This window comes from Geotrypetes seraphini, chromosome 8, assembly GCF_902459505.1.
Source record: "Geotrypetes seraphini chromosome 8, aGeoSer1.1, whole genome shotgun sequence".
NCBI classification, from domain to species: Eukaryota; Metazoa; Chordata; class Amphibia; order Gymnophiona; family Dermophiidae; genus Geotrypetes; species Geotrypetes seraphini.
Genome location: NC_047091.1, coordinates 27,947,224 through 27,972,312, shown reverse-complemented (window position 1 = coordinate 27,972,312; position 25,089 = coordinate 27,947,224). Strand labels below are relative to the sequence as shown.

General features: G+C 40.5%; 1 protein-coding gene across 2 annotated transcripts in view; it reads right to left on the bottom strand.

The window, feature by feature from the left end:
• The window catches only part of LYPLA2 (lysophospholipase 2), a 184,510-nt gene that overhangs the window by 66,766 nt on the left and 92,655 nt on the right, over positions 1-25,089 (bottom strand). For both annotated transcript variants that reach the window (XM_033955044.1, XM_033955043.1), the window contains exon 7: positions 2,447-2,520. In XM_033955044.1, coding sequence (XP_033810935.1) covers positions 2,447-2,520 — 74 coding nt within the window. The remainder of the gene's footprint in view (positions 1-2,446; positions 2,521-25,089) is intronic.

The window sequence follows — 25,089 nt, the reverse complement described above, 5'->3', positions numbered from 1 at the left end:
CTTTCCAAGTTCTTAGTGCCCCTTCCTGTCTTTAGTGCCCCCTTCCCATGTCCTTAGTGCCCCTTCCTGTCTTTAATGCCCCCAGTGCCTCCTTTCAATGTCCTTAGTGTCCCCAGTGCCTCCTTCCCATGTCCTTAGTGCCCCTTCCTGTCTTTAGTGCCCCCAGTGCCTCCTTCCCATGTCTTTAGTGCCCCCAGTGCCTCCTTTCCATGTTTTTAGTGCCCCCAGTGCATCCTTCCCATGTCTTTAGTGCCCCTAGTGCCTCCTTCCTATGTCCCTCTCACTGCCTTCCACACTTTGTCCCACCCCCACCCCCGAAGCCTGCCTGTCTACCTCTGTCCCTCCCTCCCTAGCCAAAGCCAGCCTTCTGCCTCCCTGCCGCTCCAAAAAAAAGCCTCCTTTCTTTCCCCCTGCTCTTACCCGCCATGCTGGTGCTGCTAAAGCCGACAGGAAGTCTTTCCGACGTCAATTCTGAAGTCGGAGAGGACGTTCTGGGCCAGCCAGGCAGCGATTGGCTGGCCCAGAACGTCCTCTCCAACATCAGAATTGACGTCGGAAAGACTTCCTGTCGGCTTTAGTAGGGGCAGCATGGCCGTAAGAGCAGGGGAAAAGGAGGGAGGCATTTTTTTTTTTTTTTTTTTGCGCCTGTCCCTTAATGTTGCCGGCCCTGCGCGGATCGGCAGAAATTTCCTTCGGACCGGCGGTTGAAAAACAGTGCTCTACATCGATTCTAAGGTAAGGTGGAGGGAGGGAGATGGTGGAACGCTGCGAGCGGGTGGGGACCACGCGATCCTTGATTCCCTCACTGCGGAGACAAGTCCATTCACCGCTCAACGGGGCAGTGAATAGCCTTGTCCCCGTCCCCGCAGAGATCACTATTTTTTCTTCCCCGTTTCGGCGGGTTACCCGCGGCTACTCTCGGCTAGCCACGGGTAACAACCACCGTGTCATTCTCTAATCAATACCTCTTTTTTCCTACTAGCCATATCTCTTCCTATGCACTCTAGCATCATTCTAGCTTTCACTGTCACATTTTCAACCTGTTTGGACACCTTAAGATCATCACATACTATCACTCCAAAGACCCGCTCCTCTTTCATGCACAAAAGTTCTTCACTCCCTAAACTCCAATGTTCCCTCGGCTGTTTACAGCCCAAATGCATGACCTTGCATTTCTTAGCATTAAATTTTAGCTGCCAAACTTCAGACCATTCTTCAAGCTTCACTAGGTCTTTCTTCATGGTATTCATACCTTCCAGGGTGTCTACTCTATTACAAATTTTGGTATCATCCGCAAAGAGGCACATCTTACCTGACAGCCCTTCAGCAATATCACTTATTAAAATGTTAAAAAGGACAGTGGTATAAATTGTTGTATGGATATTTGAATAAAAAACATAAAACTGGTCTCAGGGATATTTGGAGCATTGAGATTGGGCACCAAATTTCTGCTTCTCAATGGCCACAATTTTGGTCTTGGAGAATAAGAACTACAAGGTCAGCATCTATGAGACAGACTTGGTTCTTTTTGTTGCATAGAGCTTTTTGGACCCCAGTTCGTTTACAGAAGTTGGATAGCTCTAGGTCTAATATATGCTGGAATTGTAGTTTAGAAGCTGGGACTTTAGATCATTTAATTTTTTTCTGTCCCTATATAAATGCCTTTTGGAAGTTAATTTGGTCCCAAATTAATTCATTGTTAGAAAATCATGTTGCCCTTTCCTATGATACTATTTTATTTGGTACATCTGAGATTAAAGAGTCCAATTTCAGCAAATAATAATAAACTCTAACTAATACTGACGGGGGTTGCCATTCAACATATTACTGGAAATTGGAAGGATTATACTAAACTTAATTATACCTTTTGGTGGAATTCAGTCTGTCATATTTATAAAATGGAGAGAGTGCTTGCTATACAGCAAGGAAATTATCATAATTTTAAAAAGATTTGGGGGCCATTGATTACATATTCTAATGATCAGACACCTTAAACACCTTTTTTATTATATAAGATTATAAGTAGGTTGGGATTGGGATATATGATAATTGTTTTAATTGGTTTATTCCTAATGGATGGGATGGGTGGGGGAGGGGTTCTTTTTATGCTTTGATTATAAATAAGAATGTCAAGTGATTTGTACAATTATTGATTTAATATTATACACTTGTTGTAAGATATGAAAACGAATAAAGATTTTTAAAGAAAAAGGACAGGCCCAAGAATACAACCTAGAGGCACACCACTGGTAACTTCCCTTTCCTCAAAGTGATCTCCATTGACCACTATCCTCTGTCGTCTTCTATTCAACCAGTTCCTGACCCATTTGATTTAACCCATGCTTAACTACATTATTCCTCCAAATATAGGCATCTCTCAAGCATCTCCAGCCTCTAAGCATTTAAGTTTTATTTACAGCAGATTTTGTGCAGAATTTTTGCTCACCTGTGAAAATCCTCCCAAAATAATCCTATTGGCAGGGATTCCATTCTTCATTTCATGCTCAATAACAGCCTTAACTGAGAACAAGGAAATGACAATAAATACCAGGGAACAAAGAGGGTCAGAGGAAGAATTTAAAATGACAAGGGTACTTTTCAAAAAGCCATTTCTACTGATAATATAGAGTTTTACTTGTGGAAATCAGTTTTTATAAACAGTCTAATTAAATTCATTCACCAACTTTTTTTACCTGCTGTTTTAGCAGGCTTAAGCAAGAATTAGCATTTATGCAAATCATTTTGAAAATTCTAAAGTAGACAGTAAGGCATCTCAATTAGAGAATGACATGGGGATACATTTTTCCCCATCCAAGCGGGAACTCATTTCCCTTCCTAGCAAGTTCTTTTCCAGTCCCTTTCTCATTCCTGCAAGCTCTGTCCTCATCTGCACAAGCCTCAAACACTTTAAAATCATAAGTGTTCAAGGCTTGTGTGATGAAGGCAGAGCTTACAGGAATGGGACAGGGACAGCGACAAAACTCGCGGAGACAGGACGGGGAAACATTTGTCCCCATGTCATTCTCTTCTCAATGATACAAATGAAACTTCAAAGTCAAAAGAAATTTCACACACACAGGTCAGTGTTTCAAAAGTTTCCCAAATCATCTGATCAGCACCAAGGCAATACAGTACATAATCTTTTTTAATCCAGGCAACTGTACAATTTTTTGGCATCCAAATACACTTTCTACACTTTTGTATCCATTGCAGCACATCTGCAAAGTTTCCTATATGAATCAGCTGTGTGACAAGTTTTACAGCAGGTCCAGGAACTGAAACAATACTCCCTATTTTCCTAACAGAGGGCTATATTTACCAATGTTACTATGTCACACACACTTTTTTTTTATACAGTGGAGGGTTATCCAGAAAAACCTATAGTTGTAAAAACTGTGCAAATTGAAGTTTTCCCCATGAATTTTATTATGCTTGATCAGAAAATCATTTTGAAAATTTTTTAAAGCCCATCCTGACATGATCGAAACATTCAAAATACTGAAGGGAATAGACTTAGTAGACAAAGACAGACTGTTCACACTCTCCAAGGTAGGGAGAACATGAAGGCACTCTCTGAAGTTGAAAGGGGATAGATTCCGTACAAACGTAAGGAAGTTCTTCTTCACCCAGAGAGTGGTGGAGAGCTGGAGCACTCTTCCGGAGACTGTTGTAGGGGAAAACACCCTCCAGGGTTGCAAGACTAAGCTGGACACGTTCCTGCTGAACTGGAATGTACACAGATGAGGCTGGACTCATTTAGAGCACTGGTCTTTGACATGGGGGCCATCGCATGAGCGGACTGCTGGGCAGGATGAACCACTAGTCTGACCCAGCAGCGGCAATTCTTATGTCCCTCAAAGCCACTGATTAATACATAAAGCTCCTTTTTTCTTTAAATTTGTGTTATTTTTGCTTAATGGAGCAAATTTCTTGGTATTATAGCTATAACTTTTATGTTTTCACACTCAAAAATGATACATTGATAAAAATATATTTTATGCAAAAATTCTAGCAGTATTTTATGACATGAACCTTCAATATCTGTATTTTATTGTGGAAAGTAAGAAATTTAACATACTTCACTAATAGCTAAACACATACACTTTGATGTAGTCATCTTCCAGTGGAGTGCCAAACACTCAAGCGTTCAATGTCTTCTTGAGATAGTGAGGATAAAGCCTGTGATGCTGTTCAACTCCTTGCAACAAGGCCTCAGGCTACACAGGGACTGTGGTGATGCCAAGAGCAAAGTCAGTAATCGGTTGAACACCTCACTCGGCTGTGTTGTTAACCACCTTCACTGTGTTGACAAACTGTTCAGCAGTATGGAAGTTTGGATCGTCAGACCACCTGTCCACTGGTCTTACCAACCATTCCTTGGTAATAAGAACATAACATTTGCCACTACTGGGTTAGAGCATGAAACAGGAAATGTGATTCATGTCCAACCAAGTCTTCCAGTGACGTGCTTTAGTTTACCCACTTGAAAATCAGCTTACCCCAACAGAACTGTTCGGGTATTAGTGTGTTCAACAGCTTTGAAGCAATGTCTTATTTGACATTGTCAGTGATTAAAGCATGTTTGCTGAAAAGTGCGAACGGTACAACTTTTTCTGTCAGGTACCATCGGTTGTTAGAAAACTTCAACATAATGTCAGCGACTTCAGAATCAACTGATTTGTGGTCATGCAGGTCATAGAAAAATTGGAGATCAAGAATGGGTACGTCTTGTGCTCTGCACACTCTCATCCACACTGACATATAAGAAAGCACCAGAAAACAGTCGAACCGCTCCAGTTTCATAATCATCTCCTTGTCGTATGGCAGTTGACTGGAAAACATGAACGTTTTTGTTCCGTGTAGAGAATGACATTGTTTACCGCGGTAAACCACAGGTCACCGCAGTAAATCCGCAGGAATGGAGACATTTGCAACTGGTTTACCACAGGAATGGGGACAAGACCTTTACCACCCCGCAGGAATGGGGACAAGACATTTTACCGCCCCGTGGGAACGGTGAAAAGTCTTACTCCTTTGGTTAAAAAAAATTGCGCCCATGTCAGACTCGGCATCTTCTCCCCAGCTCCTCTTACGCCTATTTTACCTTCAGGAGCCAGCCATGCCACGATGAAGACAGAAGGAACCTAAAACCAAAGCCTGAGACCAATGTGATTTGAAGAATAAAATTACCAGACAACAAAAAGAAAAAAAAATAAATTTATTTTATATTTTGTGATTAGAATATTTCAGATTTTAAATATGTATCCTGCTAGAGCTGGTATTAGACATAACTGGGGACCGCAAAGTCCAGGCTGTGCTTCTTTAGCTTCCAGCTGGCTTAGGGTTCTCTCTCTGACAAGGGGGCAATTGCCCTAGTTGCACTCCCCTAATATTATTCTTGCCATGTGTGACTAAAGTATTCCGTTCGCTTGATTTTCTATGTGACATTCTGTATTAATTTGGTTTGTTCAGTTTTCTCAATAGTGAAGGGGATATTTGTGAAAGGGAGGGGAGATGGGTTTTGTTGAACCTTGCTCTGTTTTATTTGTGTTTATAAAATGACAATTGTCAGAGGAGAAGCTTTCGCCCACACACACGACTGCAGGGCGGCACAGGTAGGCTTCGCCGGCATCAGTTTCTTTTCTAAAGCACCGCGAAGGTAAGGGGGAGGGCGGAAGATAGACTTGGCCAGAGGGAGGGAAGTGACCGCGCACCTTCCCTCCCTTAAGTTTCTTTATGCCACGAAGGTAAAGGGGAGGGAGGGAGATTCTCGGGCCACTGAAGGGCGGTGAGGTGGCAAGAGGGAAGGGTGGATGCTGCGGGGACGGGGAAGTGAAGGGGACGGCGGGTTCGGGGATGGGGAAGTGAAGGGGACGGCGGATTCGGGGATGGGGCAGTGAAGGGTATGGCGGGAACGAGGCGATGAAGGGGATGGTGGTCCAGTGACAGGGACAGATTTTTACCCCGTGTCATTCTCTAGTTCTGTACGTGTTGCAGGTCATCCAGTGTGCTTGATATATTGCTCCAGGCATCAAAAAATGTACAAATCTACAAAGAAAATCCAATGTACAAAATAAATAAATATGGCAGACAATTCAATTAATAGTGCTTAATAATATAAGGATACTCAAAAAACCAGTGGAAGGGAAACAAAGTCATAATGATAATCAGCTCATCTATCTTCATTAGTTCAAAAGTGCAAAACACACGTCATAGACTGGTATCCCAACAAAGGTAACTTATTTTAAGCAGATCGATAAGTCAGCAGATATCCCAATGTTCCAATCTCTAGTTGTAATCCAAAATGAAAACATAAGAACATAAGAACATAAGCGTTGCCTCTGCCGGGTCAGACCAGGGGTCCATCGTGCCCGGCAGTCCGCTCCCGCGGCGGCCCCCCAGGTCCATGACCTGAAAGTGTTCCCTACCTAACCTAAAATATCCATACCCTATTCGCTCAATGTCCTGTACGGTAAACCTCTATCTGTACCCTGTTATCCCCTTCGCTTCCAGGAAGTCATCCAGAAAAGAATGGATAAAAGTGTACTGAAAGAGTCCTAAACCAACTGGAAAGAGTAAAAGTTCATGTGGTACCAAATCCCAGTTCATCTACTATAATAAAACCCTAAGCGCGAATGCGCACTCTTACCTGCGTGTTCCGTGGCAGGTAAGAGTACGCATGCGTGCTTAGGGTTCTATTCTAGGAAATATGACTGCCGGCAGGTGACACGCTGCGACTCCCTCCCACCCCACCCCGGTGCACCCGAAACCCGTGTTGACCCTCCCAGCCGAACCTCCCACCGCGAGACAAACACAAACCTCCCGGCTCCAGCAGCGTCCGAGGCATAGTAAACACGCTGCTTCGCATCCTTCTACTGACATCATCAGAGACGTGGGAGAGGAAATTAGGGCAGTAGAAGGACGCGAAGCGGGTTTACTGTGTCTTGGACGCTACTGGAGCTGGGAGGTTTGTCAGCTGTCTAGTGGTGGGAGGGTCTGGGGTCGGCTGCACGGCGGCGGTAGTGGTGGGGGGGGGTAAATGGAAACATGCTGATCAGTGGAATGGGAGGGAGGTAGGAAGGCTGGCTTGGGGGTTTAAATGGAAACATGCTGCTCAGGGGGATGGGAGGGAGGCAAGCTGGCTGGCATCGGGGGGTGGGACAAAGTCTGGAAGATAGTGATGGGGACATGGGAAGGAGGCACTGGGGGCTCTAAGGACATGGGAAGGAGGCACTGGGGGGCTCTAAGGACATGGGAAGGAGGCACTGGGGGGCTCTAAGGACATGGGAAGGAGGCACTGGGGGGCTCTAAGGACATGGGAAGGAGGCACTGGGGACACTAAGGACATGGGAAGGAGGCACTGGGGACACAAGGACATGGGAAGGAGGCACTGGGACACTAAGGACATGGGAAGGAGGCACTGGGGACACTAAGGACATGGGAAAGGACACTAAGGACATAGAAAGGGGCACTGAGGGCACTAAGGACATAGGAAGGGGCACTAAGGACTTAGGAATGAGGCACTGAGGGCACTAAGGATATAGGGAGAGACACAGACAGAAAAAATGACAGACAGGCAGTGTCCAAGGAGAGAGAGACAAAGAAAAAAACCCCAGACATCTACTCTAGCACCCGTTAATGTAACGGGCTTAAACACTAGTTCAATAATAAAAGAAAAAGTGATGCTCGTGGTTAAGTCAGTTTCTTCTCCTTTCCTGGTAAGAGTGCTATGAATATACATTTGATGAGTTTAGATGAATAAAATATATTTTTTAGAGATCTTAACGTTAGTGCCATTGTTGACTGGTTGTTTGTCTATGTGCTCTCTATTTCTTAGCGTTTTTCTTCCTCTTGAAAAAGAGATTTGTCGAAACACAACTCGTGTTGAGTGAGTCGAAATTGCTATTCTTTACTGGAGGCCACATTACAATAAAGATGTGCGCAGAATTGAATCGGTTCAGCGGACGGCCACCAGGATGATCTCGGGGCTCAAGGGTCTCTCATACGAAGAGAGACTGAACAAATTGCAGCTCTACACTCTCGAGGAACGTAGGGAGAGGGGAGACATGATCGAAACATTTAAGTACCTCACGGGACGTGTCTAAGTGGAAGATGATATTTTCTTTCTCAAGGGACCCTCGGCCACAAGAGGGCACCCGCTCAAACTCAGGGGCGGAAAATTTCATAATAATAATAATAATAATTTTATTCTTATATACCACCACGCCCATCGAGTTCTAGGCGGCTCACAACAACTACATTAGGATCCGCATTGACATGCCGATTTACAAACAATGTGCTGGATTTACAACACCTTCAGCCGAACATGGCTAGGGAAGCGGAAGTGGGAAGGAGAGAAGGAGGAAAGCGGTCACTAGAGGGGGGGGAATAGACGAACGGGCCGAATTACCACAGTTTATTGGGTTTACAACAACTTTAGCCGAACTTGGCTGATGAAGAAGGAAGCGGGTAGGGGAGCAGGAAGACAGCGATCAATAAGGGGGGAAAGGGGGGAACGAGTGGCCTGGTAATTCTGGAGAGGGGGCGTTACGGGGTTTGTTTGTTGAATAGATAAGTTTTGAGTGTTTTTCTGAAGTCGAGGTAAGAGGGAGCCTCGAGAATCATTTGGGCGATCCATGGGTTCATCTTGGCTGCTTGGAAGGCGAAGGTTTTGTCTAGGAATCTTTTGAGATGACAGAGCTTTAGCGAGGGGTAGGCAAACAGTTGAATTCTGCGGGATTTCTTCTTGGTGCAGTAAAGGTTAAAGAGGGGATTGATGTATCTTGGCGAGAGGCCATTTACCGATTTATAGCAGAAGCATGCGAATTTGAAGAGCACTCTGGATTCGAAAGGCAGCCAGTGAAGTTGGTGGTAGAAAGGGGTGATATGTTCCCATTTCTTTAGGCCATAGATGAGGCGAAAGGCGGTGTTTTGGATCACTTTTAGTCTCCTGGTAGTTTTCTTCGTGGAGTTCAGGTAAATAATATTACAATAGTCTAGAATGCTGAGAATGGCAGATTGCACTAGAAGGCGGAACGAGGAATCATTGAAGAATTTTTTTATGGTGCGGAGTTTCCAGAGTACCTCGAAGCATTTCCTGACGCTGAGGTCGGTGTGATTTTCTAAGAATAAATGTCTGTCCAGTGTAACACCCAGGATTTTTACGGTGTGTTCAAGGGGGAAAGGCCTTCCTTTCAGTTGGATTGTGGTGTCCTTGATTTTGTCGTTGGGGGAGGCAAGAAAAAATTTTGTTTTGTCGGAATTTAGTTTCAGTCTGAATGCTAGCATCCAGAGTTCAATCTGGTTGAGGATGTTTGTAATGTAATCGAGTGTTTCAGGTGAGAAACTGGTAAAAGGGATGACTAATGTGATGATATCTGCATAGATGAAAAATTTGAGCTTGAGGGTGTGTAGGAGGTTACCTAGGGAGGCTAGGTAGATATTGAACAGGGTGGGGGATAGAGGGGAGCCCTGCGGGACACCACAGGTGTTTTCCCAGCTGTATGAGAAAGCGTTGTTCTGGTGTACTTTGTAGGATCTATTTTTTAGGAACCCCTGAAACCAGTTGAGGACCTGATCAGAGATACCAATGTGTGACAGACATTCAAGGAGAATGGTGTGGTCGACCAGGTCGAAGGCACTGCTTAGGTCTAGTTGTATAATCAATGCACTAGAGCCCTGACTAAAGAGCGTATGGAGATGGTCAAGAAGGGTGGCTAAGATGGTTTCGGTGCTGTGGTCCGTGCGAAAGCCAGATTGATAGTTGCTTAGGATGTTGAATTTTTCTAGGTATGTGGAGAGTTCTACCTTTACTACCCCTTCTGCTATTTTGGTGAATAGGGGGATGCTTGCGATCGGTCTGTAGTTGGATGGGGAGTTTGGTGATTCTTTTGTGTTTTTTAAAATGGGGGTAATCATGATGTGACCTTGCTCTGGTGGGAAGGTTCCTGTGGATAATAGGGAGTTAACCCATATCATTATGTTTGCTTTGAAGTGGCTCGGGGCTGCTTTCATGATGTTTGGTGGGCATGTGTCCAATTTGCAGAAGGAGTGGTTGTATTTATTGTAGTAGGTATTAAAGGTTTTCCAGTCAATTGTTGAGAATTGTTTCCAGCTAAGGTTTGTTCTGGATCCTGGGTCTAGTTTAATTATACTCGTGTCTGAGTTAGGTGTATTGGAGTCTGGGAGGATGGGGAACTGTTCGAGGGAATTGGTCCTAGTAGGTAAAGTTGATCTTAATCTTTGGATCTTGTTGTTGAAGAAGTCTGCAAGGGAGTTGGCAGTGGGAGTGGATTCTTCATAGATATTTGTGAAGGTATCGATGTTGTATAGGTCATTAACCAAATTAAATAGGTTACTACTGTTGGTCTTAATGTTACCTATTTTGTGAGAGTAAAAGTTTTTTCTTTTTTCATTAGTGAGGTTTTTGTAATTTTTTAGTTTATGTCTCCAGGTTAGTCTGTGTTCTTGGGTTCCTGATTTCTGCCATGCTCTTTCTGCTTTTCTGAGATCTTTCTTTACTAGCAGCAGTTCTGAGTCAAACCAGCCTTCGTGATTTGTAGTTCTTGTTCTGTGAGTCTTGATGGGGGCAATTTCGTTTAGTGTATTAGTACTGTCCTCAATCCAGGAGGTCATGAGGTTCTCCGTTTCTTCGGTTTGCTTGGTGTTTGTTTCGAAGCGGGACCAGAATTCCATTGGGTCAATCTTTCCTCTGGTAGTGTGTGTTTTGATGGTTCTCGTTTTGCTGTTTTTGGGGGGTTTAGGTTGGCATCCTATTGAGAAGGTGCATAGATGGTGATCCGACCAGAGAGAGTCTGGCGACACCAGAAAGTATTTCTTCACAGAGAGAGTGGTTGATCATTGGAACAAGCTTCCAGTGCAGGTGATCGAGGCAGACAGCATGCCAGACTTTAAGAATAAATGGGATACCCATGTGGGATCCCTACGAGGGTCAAGATAAGGAAATTGGGTCATTAGGGCATAGACAGGGGGTGGGTAAGCAGAGTGGGCAGACTTGATGGGCTGTAGCCCTTTTCTGCCGTCATCTTCTATGTTTCTATGACTGCATATGAATGATTCACCTTTGTGTATGATGAATTTGGACTTTTTTTTATTTTTTATGCACCTGCACTTTTTCCATTATTATTGAATGAACTGGGATTTGGAACTCATGGCAGCCATTTTTGTTGATGCTCTGCACAGGGAAGGAGCATAGGAAGAGACCCTTCTCTTTCCTCTGTTAAATCTTATTTCCTCTTCCTCTTCATAGGAAAAAGGGTAAGACTTTGTTAACTCTAATTAAATCCTGGTGCCTGTGGCTCAGGGTGACTAAAGTAGGGAAAATCCTATTATAAATCCTGTGTTTTAGGGTAGCACTGATAGAACCTGCATTTTTGTTTAAAATATTGTGGTATAGAGCCTATATTTCTGTCTTACTAGTATTCAGCCATTGTTTTCTGCTGATTAGGTGGAGAAGGGAGGGCTCTGTTTTACTTCTAAGGTTAATTGCATTTTCTTTGGGACATTGCTGTGAACAAGGCTGCCCTGGAATTTCAATAAGATATGTTGCTCTGCATTTCATATTCTGCTCTTTTCACTGGTTTTCAGCATTATATCTGCTTAATTCCTCTTATCCCTGTTTCTTACTAAAAAAAAAAAAAAAATGCACAAAAAAATAAACCCTTCTCTTTCCTCTGTTAAATCTTATATCCTCTTTCAAGTTTCCAAGTTTATTTATATTATTTGATTGAACGCTTTTCCAAATTACAAAGCGTTTTACAAAAGATAAAATAGGATTTCGAGAAATCACTTATACATAGTATATTAACCAAACATACAAGGGTAACAACTTTAAACCACTAGAAACAGTAGGAAAGAGGGTAAGAAATACAATTTTTAAAGAAAAAGTACATAAAAGGGAAGTACATTAGGGGGTATGAGGAAAAAAATTAGGGACAGAAGAAAGGTCAATAGGGAGGGATTTTGGTAGTCTGAAGTTAAGAGGGGTTGGAAACAATAAGATTTTACCGGGAAAGTAAACTTTCAGTTAAAGGCTTCTTTAAAAAGAAGGCACTTTAAACTTTTCTTAAATTTTTGCAAATCCTGTTCAAGTCTTAAGTATAAAGGAAGAGAGTTCCAAATCGTTGGGGCAGTAACCGAAAAAATAGAAGCACGGCGTGTTCCGATAATTTTTAAAGAGGGAACATTTAGAGTAGACTGAGAGGATGATCTAAGAACTCTAGACGAACTATATGGAATCAGAAGCCTATGTATGATTGCTGGAGTATTTGTTTTTATTGTCTTGAAGACTAAAAGAGCTATTTTGTATGTAATCCTGTATGATATTGGCAGCCAGTGAGCTTTTTGAAGTAGAGGTGTGACGTGGTAAAATTTTTTTGAACCAGAAATTATCTTTATTGCAGTGTTTTGTATGAGTTGAAGACGCCTTATATCCTTTAGATAAGCCCCTTTTAATAAGGAATTACAATAATCTAATTTTGATATTACTAGGGAGTGAATTAAAGTATTAAGGGAAAACGAATCAAGAAGGGGGACGAGTGAACGAATCATTCTTAGCCTATAGAAACAGTTTTTGACCAATGCACTGATGTGTGCACGGAATGTGAGATTATTGTCTATTAGGACTCCCAATATTTTTGTATTGGTAGTTTGATTAAGGGGTATATTGTCAATTATGATTGGGTTACTGAGTTGTACCCCTTCTTTCCCTGAGAAAAGCACAGTAGTGGTTTTATTGATACTTAGGGATAGCTGATTGACATTCAACCACTCGTGGATTCTTGCCAGCTTTTGGTTAATATTAAATATGTCCTGGGAACTTGTGGGATCAATGGTATGCAAAAGTTGGAAATCATCTGCGTAAGCATATACTGTGAATCCAATGGATTGACAAAGGGTTAAGAGAGGGGCCAAATAGATGTTAAACAGTAGTGGAGACAATATAGACCCTTGTGGTACTCCATAGTTTGTTTGATACGGTTTTGAAAAAGAATTTTTAAAGTACACTGTAGAGAATCTATCTGTGAAATAAGATCGAAACCAATCTAGTACTTGATCTTTTAGGCCGATTGAAGAAAGGCGGTGGAGTAATAAATGATGGTCAATTGTGTCAAATGCTGCTGCTAAATCTAAGGAAATGAGAATGACAGATTTGTGTTGATCTAGATAGCAGTGGATAGATGTAACAAGACCTACTAGTGAATGTTCTGTTGAATGATTTTTACGAAATTCAGATTGGTTGGGATGTAAAACCTGAGTTTTATCAATAAAATCTGACAGTTGCTGAAATACTACTTTTTCGGTGATTTTGGCTAAAAACGGAAGACTCGCTATTGGACGATAATTTGAGCAATCGCAAAGACTGGTTTTTGAATCCTTAATAATTGGAAGGAGAACAGAGTGTTTCCAATCAGTCGGGAGAGATGAAGTAGACAGACTTTTATGAATAATTTGAAGAATAACTGGGCCAAATATTGAAAAATAAAGTTTAAGAAGGAAAGGAGGGAAGGATTCAGTTTTAGAACCTTTGAGTTTTATAGATTGAAATAACTGTTTTAATTCAGTTAGAGTTGGAAGAATAAAGTTAGAACATGTAGCTTGTAATGACATATAACTTTTTTAATCTTCATCTGAGATACCCGTAATGGCGCTAGACAGGGATATACTAGTGCTATGCTTGTCTAGACAAGTAGAAACTTTTTTAGTTATGTTTGCTCTAATTGATGTAATTTTAGTGTGAAAAAAATTTGCTAAACAGTTGGCAGAAGGAGTGTCTTCTGTGGAAATAACTGGTTTATGTTTGAAAATTGTTAACTGTTTTAACATTTTGAAAAGTGATGAGGAATTCTTAGTCATAGAAATTTTTTTAATGTAATATTTTTTCTTTGTCTTGTTAATCATTTGACGGTAATGTTGAGAATGTTGTTTATAATTATCCAGGTTGTTTTGTGTAGGTTTGGCGCGCCATTTGCGTTCGGCTGAACGTAACTGTCGTTTTAGTAAAGCAAGAGAAGAATTATACCAAGGGTTTTTTTGCTTTTTAGGGGAGATAATTTGAATTGTTATTGGAGCTATTTTATCTAAAAGAGATTGACAAGTATTATTCCAAGTAAGTAATTGGTCATTTATTGTTAAAGATTTAAATTTATCTAGATCAAGTATTGGTGAAATGATAAGCGAATCAACAATATTTTGGAAGTCTCTTACCTTGATAACTTTGGGTGGCCTAGGGGAGTCTTGATGAGGGTGTAGTTCTAGAGTTGTTTGGATAAGACTATGGTCGGACCAAGGAACTTTGAGAATTTCAGGTTCAGAAAAGTTAGCAAGTAATTCCCCGGGGGCAAAAATCATGTCTAGTGTATGACCTTTTATATGTGTTATGCCAGTTTTTAATGGTATTAGGTTGAGATCATTTGTGTGGGTAAGAAAGTCAGAAGTATATGGGTTAGATTTATCATCAAAATGGAGATTAAAGTCTCCTAAAAGAATAGGAAATGGGGAAGTAGTGACAAAGTTTGAGACAATTGATAATAACTGAATGAATGTAGACTGATTAATTGGGGGTGGGTTATATAATAAAAGTAGCTTTATGTTTGGGTTTGTATTAATTTTTAATTGAATGTATTCAATGGAATTTATGGCTTGGGTAATTTCAACTGTTAAGGATAAATTGGATTTGTAAATGATTGCGAGACCACCACCCTTCTTACCTGTGCGATGGTTGAAACAAAAGTTATAGCTAGGGGGGCTAGCATAAGAGAGATAAGCTTCGTCGCCCTCTGTGAGCCAGGTTTCTACTATGCAGAGAAGATCAATTGGCTGGTTGGTTAAAAGGTCTTTAATAATGTGATGTTTGGTTCGTAGAGATCTGACATAGATTAGGCCTATTTTTAAAAAATTGGATAGTGATGGAGTAGTACATTTAGATGAGGTTAAATTGGACAACTGAAGAGAGTTGTCTGGGGCTAAGTTGATCAGGTTAGCAGGGTTAAGAGTAGATAAGGAATCTGCAGGGGGAAGTCTGCGACCCCATAGAACGGGGATTTGGGATAAATTAGAGTCCATAGATAGATGATTGGTAAGTGAACAAACTATTATTAAATAAATATAAGATTTAAATTGAGTCTTACTGAAGATGGATTGTGAATTTAGATTAAAGAAGAAATGTAATAAATATAGAGAAAAGATATTAAATAACTCGTGGAGTTGCCCGCAAAGTTGCGCACAAAGAAGCGCAATAAGGAGCAGGACCTGCTCCTTATTCGCGCTCCTTTGCAGCGTGCGCCGCAAGAGGGGGAGAATTTAACGACATGTACCAACTGAGATGGAGGCGTGTCCAGTGGGCCGCCGCTTTGCGGCGGCGATTCAAAATGGAGGGGAGAGACTAAGGGAATTAAACACAATAAAAGTATACGTTAATCAAGTAACTAAAATAAAATCAGGTAGTTGGTAATCCTACTTATAAATTAGTAGTAAAATGTAAACATTGAAATTTCAAATTATATAAAAGAAACAGCATTAATAAAATCAATATGAAACAGCATTAATAAAATCAATAAGAACAACTGAAAACAGATAAAAAAGTTAACTTACAGATAAAAAGGTAAACTTACAGATAAAGAGGTAAACTTACAGATAAAAGAAAGCAAAGACTTACGTACAAACCAGTAAAGTAAACGTTCTTTGAATTTATAAAGTGCTCTCTACAGCCAATAGTAGAGCCGTGGGTTTAATGATATTGGTTTAAGAGTTAAGTGCCTAAAGCCTTAGCAAATTTTTGTGAAACAAACTAAGGTAAGACTTATAGTCCCACCAACCCCAGGGACCACTATTCATATATAGAGACCCATATAATCAGGACTACAACCAATCAAGATAGAGACCCATATAATCAGGACTACAACCAATATAATCAGGACTACAACCAATCAAGATAGAGACCCATATAATCAGGACTACAACCAATCAAGATGACCTTTATTCTATGCAATCACTGTGGTGCTTTAATTCCAAGACATACTATTTAGAGGCTTAAGGCTTGCCCCATCTGTCTTCAACTTGCCAGTATTAAGGAGGAGCTCTGCAAACTTAAACAGGAATTGAATACAATTAAAGCAGCTTCCATCACTCCACAAAATCATACCAACTTACCACCTCTACCTCAAAGAATAAAACAGCCCAGGAATAAATGGGTCACAGTAGGCACAGGAAGACTGCGACATGTAACACAGAAACATCCACCTTCACTAATATTACCTCTACAGAATTCCTTCGCTCCACTAGTGCACTGCGATACTCAAAAAAACAGAAGGGAGGTGGGACTGGAACCAATGAAGGTAACTCAAGAGAACAAGCGCACCCTAAGTACAAATAAAAAAGCCAAAAACAGAAAACTATTACTGTTGGGGGATTCCATCATCAGAGGCATTAACCTTGGAACACAGGGCGAGGAGACCAAAATAGTGAAATGTCTTCCAGGATCCTCAGCTACCAGGAGCTCCAGGCAAATACTGACTATAATTAAGGAAGAAACTAAGGATTTTAACACTGATGTTGTTATCTGGGAACAAATGACCTGGCCAACAACTCCACACTTGCAGCACAGAAAGCTTTTCGGGAGCTTGGTGAGGGCGTGAAACCTTTTGTAAAGACTTTAGCTTTTTCTGAAATATTGCCTGCATATGGAAAGGGAGAGCAAAGAGTGAAAAACACAGAGGACTTTAATAGATGGCTCAGAACCTGGTGTCATCAAGAAGACTTCAGGTACATAGGAGGATGGGGAAATACATGGAAGGACAAGAAGCTATATTGCACTGATGGGCTACATATTACTACAGCAGAAAAAAGAGACCTTGCAGAGAAATTTAGACAATATTTTTCTAGGCATTTAAACTAGAAGGTGGGGGTGGTGTATGTACGAAGGACAATTATAGAGACCACCCCCGGCAAAAGAAAAGATGTAATAGTAGTAAAGGCTGCAACATAAGCAATATCAGCAACTCATTTCTTAGTATTGCAACGGAAAGTGAAACGACACAAAAATCCATACAAAAAAGGAGATTATCGCTGAAAAATAGCTGGAAAGCGATGACCACAAATGCTCGCAGTCTAAGCAACAAAGTTCATGATCCGCAAGCCCTGATGTTAGAGGCAGATCTAGATATTGTTGCTATCACAGAGACATGGTTCAGTGAATCACATGGATGGGATGCAAACATACCGGGATATAATCTTTTTAGGAAGGACAGAGATGGTCATAAAGATGGAGGAGTAGCTCTCTATGTAAAGATCAATATCCAAGCGACCGAAATGCAAGGGACCTGGGGAGAGGAAGAAGCGATATGGATTGCTCTGAAAAGAGAAGATGGAACTTCTATCTACGTGGGTGTAGTCTACAGACCTCCGACTCAATCGCAGCAAATTGATAAGGATCTGATTGTGGATATCCAAAAGTTTGGAAGGAAAGAGGAGATTCTGCTGTTGGGAGATTTCAACCTGCCGGATGCGGACTGGAATGTTCCGTCTGCGGAATCGGAAAGAAGTAGGGAAATTGTGGATGCCTTTCAAGAGGCTCTGCTCAGACAAATGGTGACGGAACCCACAAGGGAAAAAGCGATATTGGATTTGGTCCTCACAAATGGAGAGAGTATCTCTAATGTTGAGTGGGTGCTCACCTGGGAAGTAGGGATCATCAAACGGTTTGGTTTGATATAACGGCTAAAGTGAAGAGCGGCCGCACGATACTTAATGTCCTAGATTTCAAATGTACGGACTTTAATGCAATGGGAAAGTACCTGAAGAAAGAGCTGTTAGGATGGGAGGACATAAGAGAAGTGGAAAGACAGTGGTCTAAGCTGAAAGGAGCGATAATGAAGAAAATCAATAAAAACAAGAGAAAAAGGAAGCCGATATGGTTCTCCAACCTAGTGGCTGAGAAAATAAAGGCGAAAGAGTTGGCGTTCATGAAATATAAAAAAATCCAAGAAGAGGAGAGCAGAAAGGACTACAGGGTGAAACTGAAAGAAGCCAAGAGAGAGATACGTTTGGCGAAGGCACAGGCAGAAGAACAAATGGCTAAAAATGTAAAAAAGGGAGAAAAAATTTTTTTCAGATATATTAGTGAAAGGAGGAAGATAAAAAATGGAATTGCTAGGCTAAAAGATGCTGGGAACAAATATGTGGAGAGTGATGAGGAGAAAGCAAATGTGCTAAACAAATACTTCTGTTCTGTGTTCACAGAAGAAAATCCTGGAGAAGGACCGAGATTGTCTGGCAAAGTTACACAAGAAAATGGAGTAGATTCTGCGCCGTTCACGGAGGAGGGTGTTTATGAGCAACTTGAAAAACTGAAGGTGGACAAAGCGATGGGACCAGACGGGATCCATCCCAGGATACTAAGGGAACTCAGAGAGGTTCTGGTGAGTCCTATTAAAGACTTGTTCAACAAATCTCTGGAGATGGGAGTGATTCCTGGGGATTGGAGGAGAGAGGATGTGGTCCCTATTCATAAAAGTAGTCACAGGGATGATGCAGGAAACTACAGGCCGGTGAGCCTCACTTCAGTTGTTGGAAAAATAATGGAAGTGTTGCTGAAAGAAAGGATAGTGTACTTCCTTGAATCTAATGGGTTACAGGATCCGAGGCAACATGGCTTTACAAAAGGTAAATCGTGCCAAACGAACCTGATTGAATTTTTTGATTGGGTGACCAGAGAGCTGGATCGAGGACATATGCTAGATGTAATTTACTTGGATTTCAGCAAAGCCTTTGATACAGTTCCTCATAGGAGGCTGTTGAACAAACTTGAAGGGCTGAAGTTAGGATCCAAAGTGGTGAACTGGGTCAGAAACTGGCTGTCAGACAGACGCCAGAGGGTGGTGGTTAATGGAAGTCGCTCGAAGGAAGGAAAGGTGACTAGTGGAGTCCCTCTGGGTTCGGTGCTGGGGCCAATCCTGTTCAATATGTTTGTGAGTGACATTGCTGAAGGGTTAGAAGGAAAAGTGTGCCTTTTTGCAGATGATACCAAGATTTGTAACAGAGTAGACACCGAAGAGGGAGTGGAAAATATGAAAAAGGATCTGCAAAAGTTAGAGGAATGGTCTAATGCCTGGCAATTAAAATTCAATGCAAAGAAATGCAGAGTAATGCATTTGGGGATTAATAATAGGAAGGAACCGTATATGCTGGGAGGAGAGAAGCTGATATGCACGGATGGGGAGAGGGACCTTGGGGTTATAGTGTCCGAAGATCTAAAGGCGAAAAAACAGTGTGACAAGGCAGTGGCTGCTGCCAGAAGGATGCTGGGCTGTATAAAGAGAGGCGTAGTCAGTAGAAGGAAGAAGGTGTTGACGCCCCTGTACAGGTCATTGGTGAGGCCCCACTTGGAGTATTGTGTTCAGTTTTGGAGACCGTATCTGGCGAAAGATGTAAGAAGACTTGAGGCGGTCCAGAGGAGGGCGACAAAAATGATAGGAGGCTTGCGCCAGAAGACGTATGAGGAGAGACTTGAAGCCCTGAATATGTATACCCTAGAGGAAAGGAGAGACAGGGGAGATATGATTCAGACGTTCAAATACTTGAAGGGTATTAACGTAGAACAAAATCTTTTCCAGAGAAAGGAAAATGGTAAAACCAGAGGACATAATTTGAGGTTGAGGGGTGGTAGATTCAGGGGCAATGTTAGGAAATTCTACTTTACAGAGAGGGTAGTGGATGCCTGGAATGCGCTCCCAAGAGAGGTGGTGGAGAATAAAACTGTGACTGAGTTCAAAGAAGCGTGGGATGAACACAGAAGATTTAGAATCAGAAAATAATATTAAATATTGAACTAGGCCAGTTACTGGGCAGACTTGCACAGTCTGTGTCTGTGTATGGCCGTTTGATGGAGGATGGGCAGGGGAGGGCTTCAATGGCTGGGAGGGTGTAGATGGGCTGGAATAAGTCTTAACAGAGATTTCGGCAGTTGGAACTCAAGCACAGTACCGGGTAAAGCTTTGGATTCTTGCCCAGAAATAGCTAAGAAGAAAAATTAAAAAAAAAATAAAAATTTAAATTGAATCAGGTTGGGCAGACTGGATGGACCATTCGGGTCTTTATCTGCCGTCATCTACTATGTTACTATGTTACTATAAGATCGCTCCTGCCCCATTTCACTGCTAGACCACCAGGTAAGGTGTGGAGAGATCCAGGAGGGAGGCAGGCCTAAAAGTTATTCACAATTTTTCCATATTTTTCCACAATATTCCACAATTTTTCAGTCAACCCTAAAAGTTATTCACAAATTTTCCATATTCGAGGGCTGTCTCTGCCCCTAACCCCCATGAATATGGAGGGAGAAGTGTACTTCAACAATATGATGCCTGCAGGCCAAAAATAAGAGCCTCTTACCAATTTTGCCTTCCAACAGTTTTGCAGCATATTTCTTAATGCCACTGTTGCTAGCAGTAATATCAAAGACCAGCTGCCAAAGTTCAAGTAACTCATAAGATGCATCTGCTTGTGACATGCCTTTAGCATCAGATAGGTTTGGCACACCCAGGTGTTTACTTGTGTATTCTGGAGCAAGTCGTTTATGCGAATCTCTGAGACTATCTTTAATCACTTTACTGTCCCAGTGAAAAGCAGTGTAGCATGGAGGATTCTCTCATACAGTAGCAATAACACCTTGCGCTGTTTGTCATGAGATCACCTTTGCCAGACTTAATGACTGCTGAGACAACGAAAGTTTCAGTGTCAGCTACAGCAGTTATTTCATTTCTGTGCAAATTGAATGATGGTCTTTCCTCTAGGTATGAAGTCATCAACCTCCATGTCACTTTCTTCAATATCCATCTCACTACTGCTTGCTTTTTCTTTTTCAGTCTTTTGCTGTTCATTTTCCTGTCTAAATGTTTGCATCACTGTTTTTGTTGCAAATATCTTGACATGTCCAGACATGGTTGCTTGTCTTTTACCTCTTTGGTCAAAGTAGAAATCTGCAGCAGCTTTTTTGTCTTCCCTCATTATATTTCGAATGGCATCTGGAGCACCAATATGAAAAAGTGTGTCCAGCTTCATAAGAAAGTTTCCTCTTTTTCCTCCTCTATTCACGCCAAAGAGCCATAACATCCAGAAAACAGTTCTGCTGGTCTTTGTCTTGATGCAGCACTGTAAGGGATTTCTTCATTTGAAATGCTTTTTTTTTTATATTTTCTTGATAATGGCAGAGGTGTAAAAAATACTTCATGACTTGTTTGTCCCTGTAATCAAAGATGAGTGTCCAATGAGCCCAAATTTACTCACTGCTCTGGTAACTGGCCTTGAGGATTTCTCAGATGAAGCTTCGTAGTTAACATGCTCACTTACTAATGAAATGTACCACAGCAACACTCAAACACTGCTTTGAATAAAAGTGAACTTACACTTATCAGATATTGGGTTGATGTAGGTGTTGGTCTAGATGGAGCACGTCACTCTTGCCCATGGTGGGCACTCGCAAACATTTCTCAGGCAGCAGATCAGCTGCTGTCAAACTTGCTCAGACAAGCCCAATCAGCCATATGACAGTCAAACGTTTAGTTCTATGAATTTCTGTTTGACACTGTAATCCAGAAATGTCTAATGTCAGATTTATTTATATCTACATCCATAGCATAATGATAGCATTAGCACCTATTTAGTGCAAAATTATCAGCCGATTTTAAGGGATAAACAGATTTTGAAAGTGCTTATATTCATTGGCTTATTAAGCCATACTTCCACCAACATCATTTTGCTCTGATTGTCCAGCTGATGGTACTACCCCAGCTGGACTACTGCAACTCAGCATACTTGGGGATCAACTCTTCTCTAGTTCACAAACTGCAGCTCATTCAGAACACAGCTGTCAGACTTATCTTCAACCTAAAGAAATATGATTCGATCTCAGCCTACCTCAAACAATTACACTGGCTACCAATTTCATCGCGAATATTCTTCAAAACATCATGCATCCTACACCATATAATCCATGGAAACTCAGCCACTCCTCACACCCATCTATTCTCAACGGCCTTGTCTACCTCCAGGAGACTCAAACAGAATACAATTGAATCTACCTTCCATGAAAAATCTCCATTACAGGCGTTTGTTCCACTCCATGCTTACATTCATAGGAGTAAAAACATGGAATAACCTGCCAGAAATGATCAGAAAAGAAACTAAATATACATTCCTCTTTGACAACTGAACCTACTTGACTTCTCAGAAATGAATCTTTCCACCTCTTTCGCTATATGAGCTCCTAGACAACTATGATTTATTATCCCCCTCTTACCCTCCCCCCTTTCAAGGCCCCTTTTAGTCCCTCCTCCTGATCCCCTTTCAACCCCTCTCTGAATGTCACCTAGAGCCTGAATAGGTATGTGCGACACACAAATAGAAGACTAGATTGGCTTTGAGTGGCCCCAGGATGGGCCTAAAAATTGTACAAAAATATTTTATGATCAAGCATGTAAACATTCATGGGAACAATGTCAGTTAGTAAAGTTTCTCCAACTTTAGGTTTTTCTGGACAACCCCTAGGAAGTCTGCTTGGAAGCATAAGAACTCCAAACTATACTGATTATTCAAAGTTTTCCATTCAGGGAACACAACCTGAATGGCCTGCTTCAATTGCAACCATTTAAAACTTTGTGTTTTACTAAGACCAAATCTATGTTGCAATTGTGAAAATTCAAGCAGTTTACCATCCGAAATAACATCATTCAGAGATCGAATGCCTGCAATAATCCAGTTCTTCCAAAGGATTTGAGCTCCGCCAATTTTAATCTTGGAGTTTATCCATAAAGATTGATTAGTTGACTTGTTTATTGGGATAGGTGTTAATTTACTAATAAACCTCAACATTTTCCAAGTATCCATTAATATCTTATTTTCCCTGTATCTTCTAGGCATGTTAATACTTGAAAGATGAACTAAATTTAGGGGAAACATAAGGCGCCATTTCAAGTATAACCAATCTGGTGCATTATCTATAAGTTCTGGGAGGATCCAATACATACCCTGACGTAAAATATAGGCTTGATGATACCTATAAAAATTTGGAAAATTTACCCCTCCCTCCTTAATTGATTTTTGCAAAGATACTAAGACTATTCTAGGCATTTTACCAAGCCAAAGAAATTTCGTTAAAATGCTATTAAGCTTTTTATAAAAGGACCCCTGAAAATAAATAGGTATCATACTCATTTGGTAGCAAACTACAGGCAATATCATCATTTTAATAGTTTGAACTCTCCCCCACCAAGAAAGATGTAAAGGATTCCATTGCTCACACAACTCCGTAACTCTTTTTAATACAAATTTTTCATTTTCCTTTACTGTATCCTCAACTGTATTTTTAACTTGAATACTAAGATATTTAAATCCTTCTTCCTTCCATATGAACGGAAAAGCGTCAAATAGTCCTTTTACACAATAAACATTTAAAGGTATAAGTTCAGGCTTACTCCAGTTAATTTTATAACCTGAAAATTTGCCAAATATATCAATTAATTCCAATAGACAAGTTAAGGTAGACTCTGGATTCCTCAAATAAAGTAAAATATCATCCGCATATGCCTAAATTTTATATTCCATATCAGAATATGGAATACCCTGTATCCCCTTTACTTGTTGTATTGCTAACAATAAGGGTTCTAATACAATATCAAATAACAAAGGAGATAAAGGACAACCTTGTCCAACTCCCCTCTGCAATTGGAAACCCTCAGATAACATATTATTAATATTTAATCTTGCAATCTGGAAGCTATACAATGTTTTTACCATTTGTATAAATCCAGAACCTATACCAAACCAGTCTAAAGCCTGATACATAAAATTCCATTCTACCCTATCAAACGCTTTTTCTGCATCCAAAGAAACTGTAAAAGCCGATTCATCCAATTTTTTTTATAAATTTAACATATGAAACAATAATCTAGAGTTATTAGAGGAGTGTCTTTTAGCAACAAAACCAGTCTGGTGCGTGTCTATAATATGTGGGAGAGCTTTGGCAAATCTTAAAGCCAAAATTTTCGCCAAAAGTTTATTATCCACATTTATTAAAGATATAGGCCTGTAGTTCGAAACCAAAGTAGGATCTTTATTTGGCTTAGGCAAAACAATTACTACTGATTCAGCCAAAGTACCTTTAATATCACCTTTTATAAGTTGTGTCTGATATAAATTTAGTAAATAAGGGGAAAGGACATTTTGAAATGTTTTATAAAATTCTACTGTATATCCATCACCACCTGGAGCGGATCCAACTCTAAGAGACCTCAATGCTGTTTCTAATTCTTTTAGCGATATAGGTTCATCTAAACTCCGTTTTATATGATCAGGAACCTTAGGTCCAATAATTAAATCTAAAAAATTTTTACCATCTTTTTGCCTCTCCAAATAAGGCTCAGAAGAATATAGGTCCTTATAAAATTTTAGAAATTGTTTTAAAATTAGATCCGTTTGATTGGTTATGATACCACTATCATCTTTTATCACATTAATGTTAGTTCTTCTTTTTTTTGCTTTAAGGTAATTTGCCAATAATCTTCCCGCCTTATTAGAATTTCCATAATACATTGTCTGTTTGGAAAACAATCTCTTCTTATCATTTTTGAAGCTAATTCATTATATTTACCTTTTACTTTTAAAAGAGCTTGCAATACTCATGTTCCCATTTACTTACCAATTTAGCTTCTAGTACTTTAATTTCTTTTTCTAATTCTATAAACTGCATTTTAATCTGTTTCCTAACAAAAGCCGAATAGGATATACTATGACCTCTCATAGCCGCTTTATTAATTTGAAAAAAATCACTAATTTGTATTTTAAAATTTTCCAAAAATTTATTAATTTGAAAGAAATCACTAATTTGTATTTTAAAATTTTCCAAAAATTTGTCATCCACAAGCAATGCATTATCAAATCTCCAAAGAGGTCTTCTATTCTCTAATTGATCTAATTGTAATTCTATCCATACTCCGCATGATCCGAAATAATAATTGGATCAATGGAAGCCTTAATCACTTGTTGCACCTTATATGATGAAATAAAAATATAATCTAT